Raw genomic sequence first — 16,054 nt, 5'->3', positions numbered from 1 at the left:
GCATGGGGCGGGGGCATGCTTCGCACAATGTGTTTAAAACAAATTGCTTTACATGCTCATTTGTAGTTACTCTAAAGGATTTTTAATTTATTTTTAATACCGTATATATCCAAAACTGTAATGCAGGATATTTAAGATAATAATAACCGCAATAATGAGCTAAACTGCACACTGTTTGCCCTCTCTCTCTCTTCACCGTTCCCACATCTCAGACTTCATATACATAAAATATTCCCCTTTAAAACATTAGTTTTTAAAGTAAGAGTAAAGGAAACAATGTAAAGTACTTATTGAAACAACTAAGTACCCTTATAAGACCCCCATAAAAACACTTTCTCATTGGATCTATGCAAATCCCATAAGTGACCTATTTTGATCTCAAAAAGGTGAGTTGTCACTGAAAGGCGAGTTTGCATCACAAGTTGCTTTTCAAGGACTGTTGTACAATAGTTGTTGTGTAACAATTGCATCAGACAGTTTTCCATTCTTATATTCGATCATAAGTGTTTAATGAGTGAAAGGTGTAACTTCAGTACCTGCACCGCAGATTAGTGAGATTAATTTAATTAACACAAACAGCAAGGTTCAGGACTGTTAACGTTTATCAGGTAAAGCCTGTCTGGCTCCCACATGGTGCGCGGAGCGCCTCATAGCTGCGCACATTTACGCAAACCCTTGCCTTGCACAGTTTAATCAGTTGTATGTTTGAAGGCATGAAAAAACTACTAATGTTTAGATTTTACACAAGAGCCCGTTGCTATGGTTCCCACGTGGTGCGTGAAGCGCCTCATTGCAGCGCACATGTGCGCGGCATGAAGTTATCATTACGCGGTCGCTTTTATGCGCGTTTATCAGTGGTACATGCATGATGAAACCCGTGTTTAGACTGAACACAGCGCGCGCTTAATGGTCCACAAGGTGAGTAGGTGAAAGGTGACCCCGGGTGTACGTCGCGGGGGGGCGTGTCGTGACGTCACGGAGGAAGGTTGCGATCTGAACGTCCGAATTTTACAGTAGAGTCCAGACTGAACCAGAACTCAAAGTTTCTCAGCAGCGACACATCGCACACCGGACACTCAGCGACTTAACCCGACGCGTAATTAGGGTGATAAACGCTCTTAACCTTGATTGACCTTACGCCTGCTGTAAGTCCAGTCGCATATGTTGGCTGCAGGCGCCTGAACGACAGATTTGCGAACCGGATCGACGCTGCTTATTTCCAAGGTGGCTGCGTCAAGAGAGCTCCGTCCTGAAGGGGGATCGCGTGACGTTTTCTGGCGTGCATATAATCGTGACATTCGCACTGACCGATCCGTAGACCTCGCGTGGATCTATCGTGCCGCAGGGGTTCTTCAGAAACCGTCTCTCACATGATGTACACAATAACCAGAGGTCCCAGCAAACTTGTTACACAACGGAGAACAGGTACAGTTTTGAACAGCATGCACAGTCTATAATACATATCAGCGCAATCGCCATCATTGAAAGGTAATTTAACGCTATTATAGTTGATATTTTAAGAATAAGTCACGAATGACCCTTTATTCTGGTTGCTGATATTACTTTAGAGACGTATTAACCGATGATATTTCTTGCAGGCCCTACGCAACAGATTGAGAGCAAAGTCAACGACCTGAAACAGAAGCAAAGCCACTGGCTTGCATCGGAGTGAGTAATAAAATTTATATGTAATACCTGAGCTCGCGATGCTCTCCTTCACGTGCGTTTAGTGGCTGAGGGGAACTTAAGAATGGTTTAACTGCACCTTTAAAAATATCCCGGCGTCCATGTTTCGTTTATAAGCTTAATATACTTAAAAGTATCCGTACCGAGCAAGTTGCCCTCATTTATAAACCAGGACGTCCTTTTTTACGCCTTTCCCAAAGTCCCTTGTTTTTTTTTTCTGACGCCGTGTGACCTTGCAAGTGTAGCGCGTGCGCGTGAGCGCGTGGAAAGACGGCGTGTTTGAAGAGTCTGTCGCGATACTATTCGTCTTCCTTTCTGTAGAAGGTTTAATAAGTAATCTTTTGGAGTTATTATAATGCGAACACATGCTTGTCACACCCCCCTTTTATTCCCACAAGGACGTTGTCCAGCTCCGCGTGCTGCTTTCTGAGTCGCAGCGAATTTTACGACACACATTCGCGTTTGTGTCTGTCATTTGTGTGTTTTGATATTTCAATAACGATCGATTTATGTTTTGACGATATAATCAGCAACTGGGTTTCATAACGTGTGGCTGTCACTATAGAAACGACATTGTGTAAGGAAGGAAGTATTTGGCCTTAAAGGAACAGGTCACCCCAAAATTCTTCTTCGTTTTCTCACCCTCAAGTCTTTGCAAACATGTATGAAGAATATACACGCTCTAATAATGAAAATCATTGGGTAGGCTTTTTAAATTAATAAACAATTAGTATGATAAATTAATGCAATGTAAAAAAAAAAAAAAAAACATACTGATCAATGCAATTATTGTATATCTTTTAATTTCCCTTTGCGTAGTTCACCAGCACCGAAGATTGTATTTCACCGGCTGAACGGAAAGCGGTACCACAGATCCACCTCCCCAAAAGCTGCCAGTACTACTGAAGGATTCACCCCAGCACATGAGGAGAATGTTCGATTTGTTTATGAGGGTGAGTGAATTTTCCAGAACACCAGTATTTTGGTTACCTTGATGTTTAAGACCTTGAGGAGGGCCAAGGTTTTGCCAAGACCATAATGAACTTTGAAGAGAGACCAACTGGATTCAAGGCTGCACAATTACTCACAAATGTGCTGCTTGTCACATGAGTTTAATGGTGCATATTAGATGTCTGAGATATATCCCACAATTCTGAATGACTAGGGTTGTACTTTGAGAGGTAAGTTCACTAGAGTTTGTGTGAAGAAGGGCAGTTGTTATCTTCAAGAGGAGGGTTTTTGTCTGGCCTCCAGACTCCACCTCCACAGGCTGATGCAACAGCCCCTCAAGGGCAGGTTTTATGCTCTTTTGTACAATGACAGGCTTAATGTTTTCTCAAACTGCTTTAGAGTCAATAGAAAAGAGTTGTACAATCCGGTAAAATCTCACAACGGTTTAGGGAGTGTAAAGGAAGTGATCAGAATTGGTAAAATGTGTCCACCTATTTTTCTGCCAAGTTCCCAATGGGAAGAACATGTTTTACCAGCTGTAAATTGTTCTCTGGTGGAGTACATGGCACTGTTTTCAGAACTACTGTGTTGTGACATAAAACATGTATTCTGAAATAATATGCCATTTACAGTGACCCCATACTTTGGTTTTTGTTTACTGAATAAAGGATTTTAAAAGCCATTCAGATTCAGGCTGATTGACAAATGAATCCATCACTGAATCAGTTCATTTTGTGAATTTGTTTCAAAATTTATCGAAAATAATCAATTAAAAACAGACTTCTAATTTAGACATCAGTGTGGGTTTCTGAAAAGTTTTACACTGCATAAGAGCAATATATAGCTGATTAAATATTTTAGCACTGTATGACTTGAGATATAAGACTCTAAAATACACTAGATATAATTGTGCAGGACACTATAGTTCATTTATGTAAGTGAGGATAGCAAAATAAAGTAAACTGACATATTATACCCAAAAATTCTTCATACAGTGGAATACCAGTAAAATTGATGATAATTTGGGACCAAAAAATATTCAGACACTTCGACCTGACCATGTTTTGCTTAAGTGTTATCTGACACAGTTAAACTCTGAGATCTTGTCATATTTTGTCATATATTAAATGTTCAAGGTGTCTGAATAAATTTTAGTTTTACTAGATATAATTTTTTAAAAGTAAAAAATACCCCCCATATGATATGACATATAATTTACCTAATACAATTTATGGTATACATGTTTACTTGTTTAATGATACAATATTTTTTATTTTTTTGATTGCAGCTTGGCAGGAGGTGGAACAGAAGCTTGGAGAGGGATCCCAGCCGGAGAACGGGAAAGGCCCGGTTCAGTACGCGGAAAGAAGCCCCAATCCCGGCATGAAAAGTCAGTCTATGGCTTCTGTCCTATTTACTTTCTTTAAATAGTCTCTACTCTGCTGACTTGTTCTTTCTGCTCAGCCCCTTGTGAAGGACTTTACTGTCAGTAGGATATATTCACATTATTCAAGTAAAAATAAAAATTCTGTTATTTACTCACCCTTATGTCATTCCAAACTTGCATGACTTCCTTTCAGGATATATTTTGAAGAATGTTCATGTTGCTTTCCCACTATGAAAGGAAAAAAAGTGTCTATTTTTGTGGAATTGTTTAATTAAAAACAATTTCAAAGAACTTACCTAGTTTCTCTTTTGACAGATTTTGTGCCTATTGATCTTGAGGAGTGGTGGGCCCAGCGTTTCCTGGCCAACATTGTCAACCTGTCATGACAGGTGCATGATGGGGCATGAGGAGATGTGGCCGAGTGGTCCTGACTGAGGCAGTGCAGGCTGACTCTCCTGAAGAGCTCAGGTGATAATGTGAGAGATTCACACGCTGTGTGAAATCAGCCCTTCCTGTGGAACTGTTTGCCCAGCCGGACACAGATTCTCTCTCATGCACACGCAAGATGATCAGAGATTTTTCTTCTGCTTTTCTTTCTTTTGTTAGAATGTGAGATGTCTGTTTTTCTCCACAGATCTTTGCAAAAAAAGTGATGTTATAAAACAAACAAAAAAAGTCCAGTAAAAATTTTTCAAGACATCTTAGTTCTGTGATTTTTTTTTTTTTTTTTTCACTGTTGTTTACAATCTGAAATCATGGGATGAATTTTGCAAAGAAATTTATGGGTCATATTTTTAAATCTTAATTTTTATTTTTTTATTTCTATTTTTTTGCATTGTTATTTTTTATAATTACAAGTGGAAAAACAAAAATAATTGTGATACAATAATGAAAATCAGAATTTCTGGACACATTATATTACATATACTTACATATGTAGTTTACAATGTTTTTACATTACAGGCTAAAGCCAATTGGGTGGGTGCAGTTAAATGTGCCTGTTTTAAAATATTGTCAATGCAAAATTTTCTAAAATATGACCCACACATTTCATGACCGTTTTCATGACTTGTTTTTGGCTGGGAGTTTGTTTGAGAGAGGCACATTTGGAATGAATATATATTGAAAGAATATATAAAGCAGCTGGATGAAATTTAAATACAACGATATAGTAGAAATGAACACAATTATTGTATAAACACATGAGACACATAAAGAAATGTATTTTAATTACATTATCCAGACATTAAATTAAATTCATTTAAGAATAATATTTTCACTTCATACATTGTACAAAATAAACAATATGAAGCAGGTAAAAAAAAAAAACTTTTACATTTATTTAAATTTAAATTCCTTCACTGGAAGGCTTAAGACCCTGAGTGTAGATGTTTATCAGCTACTGTTTTGTTGAAAAGATGAACATTATTGTCATTTAACAATTTATTCTGACAAGGATGTAGTTTTATCACATTTTATTTCAGCCCTCATGAAACTCCTCCATTGGGCTTAGCTGCTTTTTTCCTCCCTCTACCTGCTACAACACCATTAGTTTTCGTTTTCCCACCTCGCTTCCTGCGGGAAGAAGCATTCTGGCCTTGTTTGGCCGTACTGAAAGTGATGCACTGGGAGTCCAGGAAGTCTAGTAGCTTAGCAGCACCTAACCTGATGCCTGCTGCTTTCAAGCTGGACCGCAGCTCCGCCAGGGAGAGAGGCTGGTACTGCAGCACGCGTCCGTACAGTTTTGGGTCGGATAGGATGAACTGACGAACTGCGAGGAGTTTGTCCTTCTCACGTACAACAGCCTGAGATGCTGTGATGCCCTCGCTGTCTGAGTCATCGTCTTCAGACACACATAGTTCTGGGTTGGACCTGGATAAAAGAAAAAGAGTTGAACGAAGTTTCTTTGTAGTATTAATTGTGTCTATAGCCATATAGGAGCTGTACCTCTCGGACTCCGCATTGGAGGACGCGTTTGAGTTTTGAGAGGCTGATAAAAGCTCATCTTCTTCACTTGGTGGCAGTTTCATAGGGGAGACAGCAGGGGGCGCTGTTGGTTGCTTAAAGGAGAGTGGCGCAGACTGGGAGTTGGAGGCATTCTGGGGGCGTTGGGGTCCAGAGGTCTCCTCCTCAGACTCGGAGCTCTGCAGCTGGTGGGTGTACTGATGGATCTCTTTCAGCTTCAGAACCATCTGTTTCTTTGGCAGCGGACGCACACCAAATCTAGAAAAAAACATCATTATGCAGCTCTGTGTTTTTGAACATGTTGCTCTGGCTTTGTGAGGGCAAAGTTCCACAACATCTGCATTTGATTCTCAGTTGAAGGTTTTGAGTATTTGAATACTTAACTGATTCTTAGGATGTACATAATCTTGATTTGGTCTAAACTGGTTCCCTAATGTGACGACCACTGTCAATTAAAGGGTTAGTTCACCCAAAAATTAAAATTCTGTCATTAATTACTCACCCTCATGTCGTTCCAAACCCGTAAGACTTTCATTCATCTTCAGAACACAAATGAAGATCTTTTTGATGAAATCTGAGTGCTTTCATAAAGAGATCGTAAAACTAATCCATATGAATTGAGCGGTTTATTCCACATTTTCTGAAGAGACTTGATCGCCTTATATGAACAGATTGAATTTAGGCTTTTATTCGCATATAAACATTCATCAATGCACATGTCAGCTGTGGTAAACAGAAGCTCAAGCATGTTCGTTTGATGTGCGAGAACCAAACCATTCTTGTGTCACGCAGCACGTTTGAGCTTCCAGGAGAGGTTTTTCTCGCATCAAGCAGGTTCGGTTGAGCTTCTGTTTTTGTTTATCATTGTTAATATGTGAATAAATCCTAAATTAAATCTGTTCATCATATCAAGTCTCTTCAGAAAATTTGGACTAAACCGCACAATTCATATTGATTAGTTTTACGATCTCTTTTTGAAGCGTCAAAATATCAATTGCGTAGGCTGTCTATGGAGGGACAGAAAGCTCTCAGATTTCATCAAAAAAGATCTTCATTTATGCTCTGTAGATGAACGAAAATCTTACAGGTTTGGAACAACATGAGAGTGAGTAATTACTGACAGAATTTTCATTTTTGGGTGAACTATCCCTTTAAGAAATGGCATGTAAGTTTGTTTATTTTTATACTATAAAACAATAAACACTATTGAAAATTAAGACAAAGTACTTGGATAAAAAAAAAATAAATCACGTCCATTGCTTCTGTGATGAACTCTGATGAATTACTCTACTTGGACACCTGTGTGAACACCCTGAGGGGAACTGACTTCATACATGTACTAAAAATGACCCTGGAACCAGTTAGTTAAAAGTCCATTTTAAAAGTTCCTAAAGTTCTGAAAATAAAAAGTTGCAGAGTAATGTTTTCCACTTGGTTTGATATTTTGCTAACTATTGCAAAGACATGAATACATTTTTAAGCATGACAGTGTCTAAATACTCCTTTTATGCACACCTATTGAGTCGGTTTTTGAGCTCAGGTGTGTCCATATCAGAGAATCCTGGCATGGGGGTGATGGGTACCAGCGGTCCTTTATTCTTCTTTCTGCAAGCAACTGTGCAGAAAGTTAAATTGATTTTAAGAAGGTTTTCCAAAAACAAAATCAATCTTACAGAGCTTTCTGAATGCATAATTAACAGGCCTGTGCAGCCATGTCAGAAAAAATAAGAGCTGCAGGGAAACATAATTAACATGACAAAAAGGAGGACAACATGTTTTACCTGGAGTCTTTAGTTCAGCAACTCTCTTGGCAGAGGGAGCTGCCAGTCTCTGAGAAAGAGGAAGGGGTGCAACCTCCTCCCAATCATCCCACATGTCAGGGTCAGGTAGACTGTGATTGAACGGACCTGGACTTGGATCAGGAGTTTTGTTACAAGCTCCAGATGAAAGAGGAGACGTGGCATGTAGACTTGTCATTTGTCCCTTGAGATCTGGTGGACTAACTGTACCTTCACTGCTGTCAAGTTTTAGACTAAAGTGGGGCTTCTGGCTCCCAACCCCTCCATCCAAACCCCAGGAGTCGTCAAACGCTATAGGAGGCTCATCCATGTCACAAAATGAGTTTCCTGCAATATCTACCACTTCAACACTTCGATTTGCATGCTCTTCTCCCTCTATTCTTCCAAGCTCATCCTTGTCACAGAACAAGTTTCCTGCAATATCCACCACTTCTTCAACACTTTGATTTGGATGTTCTTCTCCCACTTCCATTTGTTCTATGCCATCATTCTCGCTCTCTCTCGCTCTTTCAGAATAACTGTAACTCGGAGAGTTTGAGGACGGACTGGAGCATCCATGCTGAAGAGAGCTACTCTGCTTCTTCTCAGGTGCTTTACTAGGGGAAGGAGAACTCAGTTGTAGAGACACTAGGCCAACTTTCCCCTGACTACCAAAAGATCCGCTATTACCTCTGCTATCCCCGGGCTGAACCTCACAGTCACCAGCCACAGGGGAGCCAAACGGGATCTGACGTTGTAAAGAAGAGTTTGAATGGAGAGGAGTGCTACTTGAGGGCTGTGGGATACCCTGGGTTGGACGTCCCATGATGGTGCCACTGTGGGAGCCATCAGATGCTCGAGACAGTCTTAGAAGTTGAAGTGGTCTCTGGTAACCTGGAGACTGATCTGTATCAGTGCTAGGGCATTCTTTAAGGAGACTCTGATCTGATTTGAACAGATTGGACAAGACTACCGGCTTCTCTTTAAGGCAGTTGCTGCTTGAAGAAACAGGTTTCAAACTGTCCGAGACAGAGGAAGAGGAAGAAGAGGATGATGTAGAACAAGATTTGGGGAAGAGTTGGGTTCGGCGCATGCTAATGCAGGTCTGGGCAGAGCTACAGCGTGTGGATGGTACCGGAGTGGCTGGAATCAGCCAGGAAACCTCGGCAGAGCCATCAAACACACTTTCATTTGCAACACCAGGACTATAAAGCTCTGATCGGTCAGACTTGGCTTCTGTATCAGTCATCTCCTGCTTGGAAGCATTTACCTGTTTTCCAGCATGGCCTTGGGATCCTGATTCTTTGAAACTGTTCTCTGTGTGTTTGACTTTGCAAGCATAGCTTGTGGACATTTGAGGAGGTTCTGAGGGAGATTTAAAAGGAGACTGAGGGGACAAAGCACATTTAGTGGTAGCTGCATTATTGTTGTCACCATCCATGTCCATTTCCTCACTGGAATCATCTGAGAGTACAATGAGCTCAACTTCTTTGTTGTGTGAATTTGGAGGGGAAGGAGGGTTTTCTATTCCTTGCCAGCTTGAATTGTCTTTTCTATGTCTCACCGACTTACCTACTGCATCTTCACCCTTATGTGGAAGAGGAGACACGCCAGGTACGGGAAAGGAAGTCTCACCTGACATACTTAAGCTTAGCGGAGGACTTATAGACAGGTCAATCACCTCACTGACACATGAAGGCCGAAACGGGGCAGGTGTGTTTCGCTGTAGTGCGCATGATGGCTTGTAATGTTGTTTCTGAGAGCAGGATGCTGCCGTCTGTGATGGTTCCATGTATTCACCTACAGACTGGGAGAATAAACGGTCATAGCTCTTGTCTAGACAGGCATCTGGGTCTATGTTTTCATTAGTGCCAGCATCTAATTCTGGAATCAAACTAACTCTCTCAGTCTCCGGACTGGGCTTTTTAAGGGTTTCTGTTGGACTTGTTACCATGGCAGCCTCTGTCCCATCCACGCCTTGTTTGTTACTATGGCAACTGCTGGCAGACTTCTCTAAGAGGGATTCTGACTCATTTTTCTCTATCCCTTCATCCTTCTTTTCATTTTCGAGGGACGCATTTGCATCTCCCTCCTCTTCCTCAGCCTCTGTCGCATGCTCCAACATCGTCTCCATCTTCCTTTGTGTCGCTGCAAACTCATATATCTCATCAAGCTCTTCCTCATCCACCTGGTCCTCTTTCTCTCCCTCTCCTCTCTCATGCTCCTCTTCCATGTTTCTTTCCTCTCCACCAGTCTCTTTAAAATCATCCTCTTCTTCGCTGTCCCCATGCTGCCACATTGATTGGAGGAGCTCCAAGAAGTTGCTTTCTGCCAAGTTTTGGTCTTCTTGGTCCCTGAGATGAGGCTCAGGTGCTGGAAACATTTTAGACTCTCCTCTTGGGTTTTCCTCCGCACTTCCGGAATATTCCTCGCAGTGCTGTTGCAGCTCAGTCAAACCAAACCTGAAACAAACCACAAAGATTTACTATCCACTATATATTGTTATCTAAAAGCAATTTATATGCTCAAATAATTGAACTACATGATTGGGGTTTTCTTGCTGACCTATCAGCAAGCTCCTGTACGTGTGGTAGCAGTGTATGTGTCAGAGGACAGTGGGCTGTGTAAAGATACTGCAGGAGGGCCAGTACTGCCTCTCCAAGCACATCACCCAACAACACCCTCTGAGCAACAGGCATACCCTCCTCCTGAACTCCAAAACCTGAGTCATGAACCTACAAAAACATGGTAACAGCTTGGCTATTCATCTGCACTTCTTAATGGTTAATGTTTATGGCGTCAGAATCGAGATGCACTAACCATGTTGGCCAGCAGGGGGCATCGTGTGTACAGCATAAACGAGTGCGTGAAAAAGACGTCCCCACTGTCCACCTGTAACTGCACATCACTGAGTTGAGGGTTGTTGACCATACTGCTCAGATCTGATGATAACTTTGAAATGTACACCTGAAAAACGGACATAGTAAAGTACTATAGAACATTTAATATTGAACCAATCATGATAGAGTTAAAATTGAAGGAAATTCTTACTGAGACTTTTTTGGGTGTCTTCTTGTTATATGTCTCTGGAACAAACCCACTTGAGGGAAGTTCATTCTTGGCGGCGTCTTTTTCTAAAGAACATGGTGACAGTGTGAGCCAAGTGTAATAAATAATTATGCCTTTTCATGACACAATACCTGTATTACCTGACTTGTCCCCTGCGGCTGTGTGCTTGGTGTATCCATACTGAGTGAGGGTCATGCCTTCCTCTGCAAGCTCCATCAGGTCCTGCAGAGCCTGGCTGCCTGGTGTACCCGAACAAGGAGTGAGAGGACAGGTAGTCCTGTGCTGTGCTGGGCTCCGATCCGAAGGCTTTTCCTGGACCAAATCGGCTTCTGGGGTCACAACTGGTGGTTTCTTGACTGGAGTAACTTCAAGCGACTGGACTTTTTCCCTCTGAAGTATTATAAAGAAACTTTAAGAACTAGCATCCACATATTTAACAAACAAAATATTCAGTGAGAAATAATGTAGAATGTGATTTTATCCACTGGGATTTGAATGAAAAATGAAAATGTTAGTAAGAAATGAAAAATCTGAACTACTGGCCCTATCAAAAAAAAATGGAATGTAGTAATGTTCATGTTTTTAAAAATTCCAATTTTTATAGTTAACATGTTTAAGTTTATTGTTTACGTTTATTTAAAAATATAAAATTTTTCATGATCCTTTTTTGTTCTTTGACCTACTGCGCACTGGTGAACTGTGCACAATAAGACAAAGGGAATTTAAAATAAATTTTCCAGTAAAAATATTTATTTATAGCTGTCATGAAGTTATGCTTTTAAATTTAAGGCTATTATTGTAAATTATAATTACATAAATTTGTTGTACTGAAACACACACATATATATATATATATATATAGCTATGGAAAAAATTAAGAGACCACTCCTAGTTCAGAAATCAATGTTAAGTGGTCTCTTAATTTTTTCCATAGCTGTATATATATATGTATGTTGAAAATGTTTGTTCAAAAAAATAAAATACATTTTTTTTATGAACAAACATTTTTCTTTGGAATAATGCACACTTGAAAATTGTGCACAATTTCTTCTCAGAGTAAATGTCTGACCTCTGGTGCAACCCATGGCTGTATGAAGTTGCTCAATTCTGATGTGTAAAACTCTGAAACTGAGTCTGGTCCTCCTCCGCGAAGAGCACTTTTGTCCCAGAGGCGGGCATGAGGATGGAGAGGCAGTGTGGAGGGGGATAGGGTGGGTGTGGGCGGAGAGGGGGGTCTGGAACGGAGCAGGAGAGACGAAACCCGGTCCTGTAGACGATTCAGTGCTGTCTGAGGGTCCTGAATAAGGAGTAGGGGTGGGTGGACAGGAGACGCTCCCTTCCTTCTCTTTCCACGGCCTTTACCTGAAAGAGAACATGAATGATTATGCTATTTATAGTTTATTGCATATGTTTAACTGACAAAGCGAGTTTACCTGCACCAGGTCTCCACTGTAATACAGGAGCCGTCGTTGCAGGAGGGCTGGAGAGCTGAGCCAGTATCTCCCTCTCCTCCTCAACCTCTCGCACCTTTTCCATTTCCTGCTCAAGTAGAGAGCGGGACAGAGCCAGCGCCATCATGGTGTCCTCGTCCATCTTCTGGGCTTTCCTCCTGGTCCTCTTTTTCACAGGCACACTATCCCTCCTTGTTGTGCCACTTACTTGTTGTCTGAAGAACACAGAACATGTAATATAAATATGTAGATCTCCTGGGGACATTTTTTTATTGTTGTGAGTGAAGCAGATCGGAGCCAAGAGCCTTGGGAGAGGAACAAATGACAATGAGAGACATCTGCACGACCCTCTCGAGTCCCATGGAAGTAGAGGTCTGTATTCCCATGGTTTTATTGTTTTTTTCTGTATTTTTGATCAAATAAATGCAGCCTTGGTGAGCAGAAGAGACTTCTTTCAAAAACATTAAAAATAGTAATGTGTCCAAACTTTTAACCAGTGTATATATATATATATTATACACACACACACACATACATAGAAAAATTGGTAACCTTTTTTATAAAAAGGATTTATTTGTATACATTAGTTAACATGAACTAACAATGAAAAACAAAATCTACAGCATTTATTAATCTTAGTTATTTTCAACATTATCTAATGCATTATTAAAATAAAAAATTGTGTCTGTTAATATTATTTAATGGACCGGAGATAAAATGAATTAACAATTAACAGTTGTATTTTTTAAGGTTAACAAAGATTAATTTTGTTATTTTTCGTTTTATTTTTAAATGAATTTTGTTTTGTAAACATTATTTTTAAAAATAAAATCTCACAATAAAGAAAAAAGGATGAGAATATGTTACAAAGTCAACAAGTGTACAGCAGCTGACTCACAATTGGTCGGTGTTGTGGCTCACAGTCTCAGCAGCTTGTCTCCTCAGAGCCTGAAGAAGATCATTGGGCTTCACACCCATATCAGTTGAGCAACGCTTCAGGTGGACAGACCGGCTTTTTTCTGATTTAAAACTCTTTCCGCAAATGGGACACTCTGGGACCCGTGGTCTAGGGTGGGAATGATGGGATGCCGAGGGAGCGCTGCTCTCATTGGCATCCAGACATCTGCAGAGCAGGAGAAAAAGGCAGAAGCCAAATGTGAAACTCACCCTACATTGTTTATGAAACCGATATGAACGATGCCACATAATCTAGTGTGTTGTGGTGGAAATGCACCTGTTGATGTGCTGAGTGCGTAGAGGGGGACTCATGCTTGACAGATCTTTCTGACAGAGCTGGCAGAAGAACAATCCCGCCTCTTCCACATCCCCAGCAGCCCGAGCCTCACGATCCATCTCCTGCTGGAGCTGAAGAGCCAGGGCTTCATCTCCACTCACATCTTGTGTAGGACAACATGCACACACACTTTTGAAAAAATGTCTTTTATGATCACATTTGACCCTGGACAACAAAATCAGTCATAAGTCGCACGGGTATATTTGTAGGAATGGCCAACAATACATTGTATTGAAATTCGAATCAAAATTATCGATTTTTCTTGTATACCAAAAATCATTAGGACATTAAGTAAAGATCATGTTCTATGAAGATATTTTGTAAATTTCCTACCGTAAATATATCAAAATGTATTTTTGTGAGTGGATATGCGTTGCTAAGGAGGTAATTTGGACAACCTTAAAGGGTTAGTTCACCCAAAAAAGAAAATGCTGTCATTAATTACTCACCCTCATGTCGTTTCACACCTTCGGAGCGCAAATTGAGATATTTTTGTTGAAATCTGATGGCTCAGTGAGGCCTGCCTCAAGATCCATTAAGGTACTAAAAACATAGTTAAATCAGTTCATGTGAGTACAGTGGTTCAATATTAATATTATAAAGCAACGAGAATATTTTTGGTGCGCCAAAAAAACAAAATAACCGCTTATTTAGTGATGGCTGATTTCAAAATACTGCTTCAGGAAGCTTCGGAGTGTTATGAATCTTTTGTGTCGAATCAGTGGTTTGGAGTGCCAAAGTCACGTGATTTCAGCAGTTGGGCAGTTTGACACACGATCCGAATCATGATTCGATACGCTGATTTATAATGCTTCAAAGCTTCCTGAAGCAGTGTTTTGAAATCGGCCATCGCTATAAGTCGTTAATTTTGGGGTTTTTTGGCGCACCAAAAATATTCTCGTCGATTTATAATATTAAACCACTGTACTCACATGAACTGATTTAAATATGTTTTTAGTACATTTATTGATCTTGAGAGAGGAAATGTCATTGCAGGCTATGTAGGCGTCACTGAGCCATCGGATTTCAACTAAAATATCTTAATTTGTGTTCCGAAGATTAACATAGGTTTAACGGGCGTGGAACGGCACGAGGGTGAGTAATTACTGACATTATTTTCATTTTTGGGTGAACTAACCCTTTAAAAGGCGATTTTCTCAGTATTTAGATTTTTTGCACCCTCAGATTCCAGTTTTTTAAACAGCAGTATAAAATGTATAAGATGTATAAATCTCAATTTCTCAAAATTGACACTTATGACTGGTTTTGTGGTCCAGGGTCACATATTAAAACATTTCACACCATAATTTTTTTTTTTTTTTTATTAACAATATTTTACAAATTGTGTCAATTTTGGTTTAGAGTCATAAAGCAATTAGTCATGTTTTGCAGCATACGCCAATATTTTCCAGTAGAAGTATTAATTTATAGCTGTTATGGACTCTTAATTAAATGTATAAAAACATACTTATTGCTGAGGCCTGTAAAACACAATTTTATTATTGTTTTATTATTTATCATTTAAACAATTTTTTTTTATGAAAACTGAGAGGCTTGGGTGGGTGATCCCTGGGTCTATAAAGAATGAAAACCCCTGCTCGACACCATACCTGTGTGCTGGATCCCGGCAGTGGTGGGATAGTTTTCCTCAGACTCTGTGGATGTGGGTTGGTTGGTCTCTGCATGTAGGAGTTTCTCTGGACTGGCTCTCTTAAACTGTTGCATTCTGCGGATCACGGCATCTTTGACCTTCCCTGTGCCAGACACATCAGCGACGGGCTGGGAAACATCGCCGGACACTACAGCCTGAGTCCTGTTGATGTTACTCTTTAGTTCAGTCTTAGCAGCATCCTTCTTCTTTCTCCTCTTCGGGGGGTTTCTTCTAGAAGAGGGGGAGGATGGCTCCTCATCCTTGGTTGCTGATCTTTTCTCATCTCCAGATCCTCCTGCTCCTTTCCTCCTCACTCTTTTAAGGAGACGAGAGCAGAGGTCGGTGAAGTCCTGATCCGAGTCGTCCATGATGAGCCAATCACACACATGATCTGTCACATCAGTTGCTATATGGATCCATGTTTATGGATTATTATTAAACATCATTTGAATCGTAATATTGTGGATGAAATGTATATCGGGTTTGTCCGTTTATGAGAGCTTTGGTTTGAAAAAGTCCAAGGGATATTTGTACGTAATTAAATACATCATAATTACCTTTGTTTACATTTTACTTTGCCACTATTCGAACCTTATAGACTAGTCATGTCAGTTAACGCACTTTTATCACGATTTATTTCAAAAACAATTTAAATACAGACCGTTGGCGAGACGCGTTTCATTTTATGTCTTTAATACAGATGATTTTATGTCGTAAAACGACGATTTTCTTGTAAAATATGCTGCAGTGGAGGTTTATATTGTTCAAAATACTGTCCCGCAACCGCCGCCGTCTACTTCCGGTGACGTGAAGTACGCGATG

General features: G+C 40.3%; 2 protein-coding genes across 3 annotated transcripts; one reads left to right on the top strand and one right to left on the bottom strand.

The window, feature by feature from the left end:
• Window positions 1–12: 12 nt before the first annotated feature.
• Window positions 13–4,716, top strand: mcrip2 (MAPK regulated corepressor interacting protein 2). The gene is made up of 5 exons (XM_067396377.1): window positions 13–1,425; window positions 1,599–1,668; window positions 2,506–2,639; window positions 3,926–4,027; window positions 4,340–4,716. Exons 1-5 carry the CDS (start codon window positions 1,371–1,373, stop codon window positions 4,408–4,410), a joined length of 432 nt encoding a protein of 143 aa, XP_067252478.1. The 5' UTR covers window positions 13–1,370; the 3' UTR covers window positions 4,411–4,716.
• Window positions 4,717–4,786: 70 nt separating this feature from the next.
• On the bottom strand, window positions 4,787–16,028 carry slx4 (SLX4 structure-specific endonuclease subunit homolog (S. cerevisiae)). 2 transcript variants are annotated; one of them, XM_067396373.1, is made up of 13 exons: window positions 15,192–16,028; window positions 13,522–13,684; window positions 13,186–13,410; window positions 12,270–12,502; window positions 11,906–12,198; window positions 10,977–11,226; window positions 10,819–10,901; window positions 10,588–10,734; window positions 10,333–10,502; window positions 7,771–10,229; window positions 7,505–7,604; window positions 5,972–6,247; window positions 4,787–5,896 (listed from the first exon to the last, which is right to left on the bottom strand). In XM_067396373.1, the coding sequence occupies exons 1-13, from the start codon at window positions 15,598–15,600 to the stop codon at window positions 5,512–5,514; spliced, it is 5,193 nt and encodes a 1,730-aa protein (XP_067252474.1). In that variant the 5' UTR covers window positions 15,601–16,028; the 3' UTR covers window positions 4,787–5,511. The 2 variants fall into 2 exon arrangements, with proteins under 2 accessions (XP_067252474.1, XP_067252476.1); XM_067396375.1 differs by having other exon boundaries at window positions 11,906–12,192.
• Between the last annotated feature and the right edge of the window lie 26 nt (window positions 16,029–16,054).

Source organism: Chanodichthys erythropterus, chromosome 10 (genome assembly GCF_024489055.1).
Source record: "Chanodichthys erythropterus isolate Z2021 chromosome 10, ASM2448905v1, whole genome shotgun sequence".
NCBI lineage: Eukaryota > Metazoa > Chordata > Actinopteri > Cypriniformes > Xenocyprididae > Chanodichthys > Chanodichthys erythropterus.
Note: the sequence above shows the minus strand (reverse complement) of the source record. Positions and strands in the feature narration are given on the sequence as shown.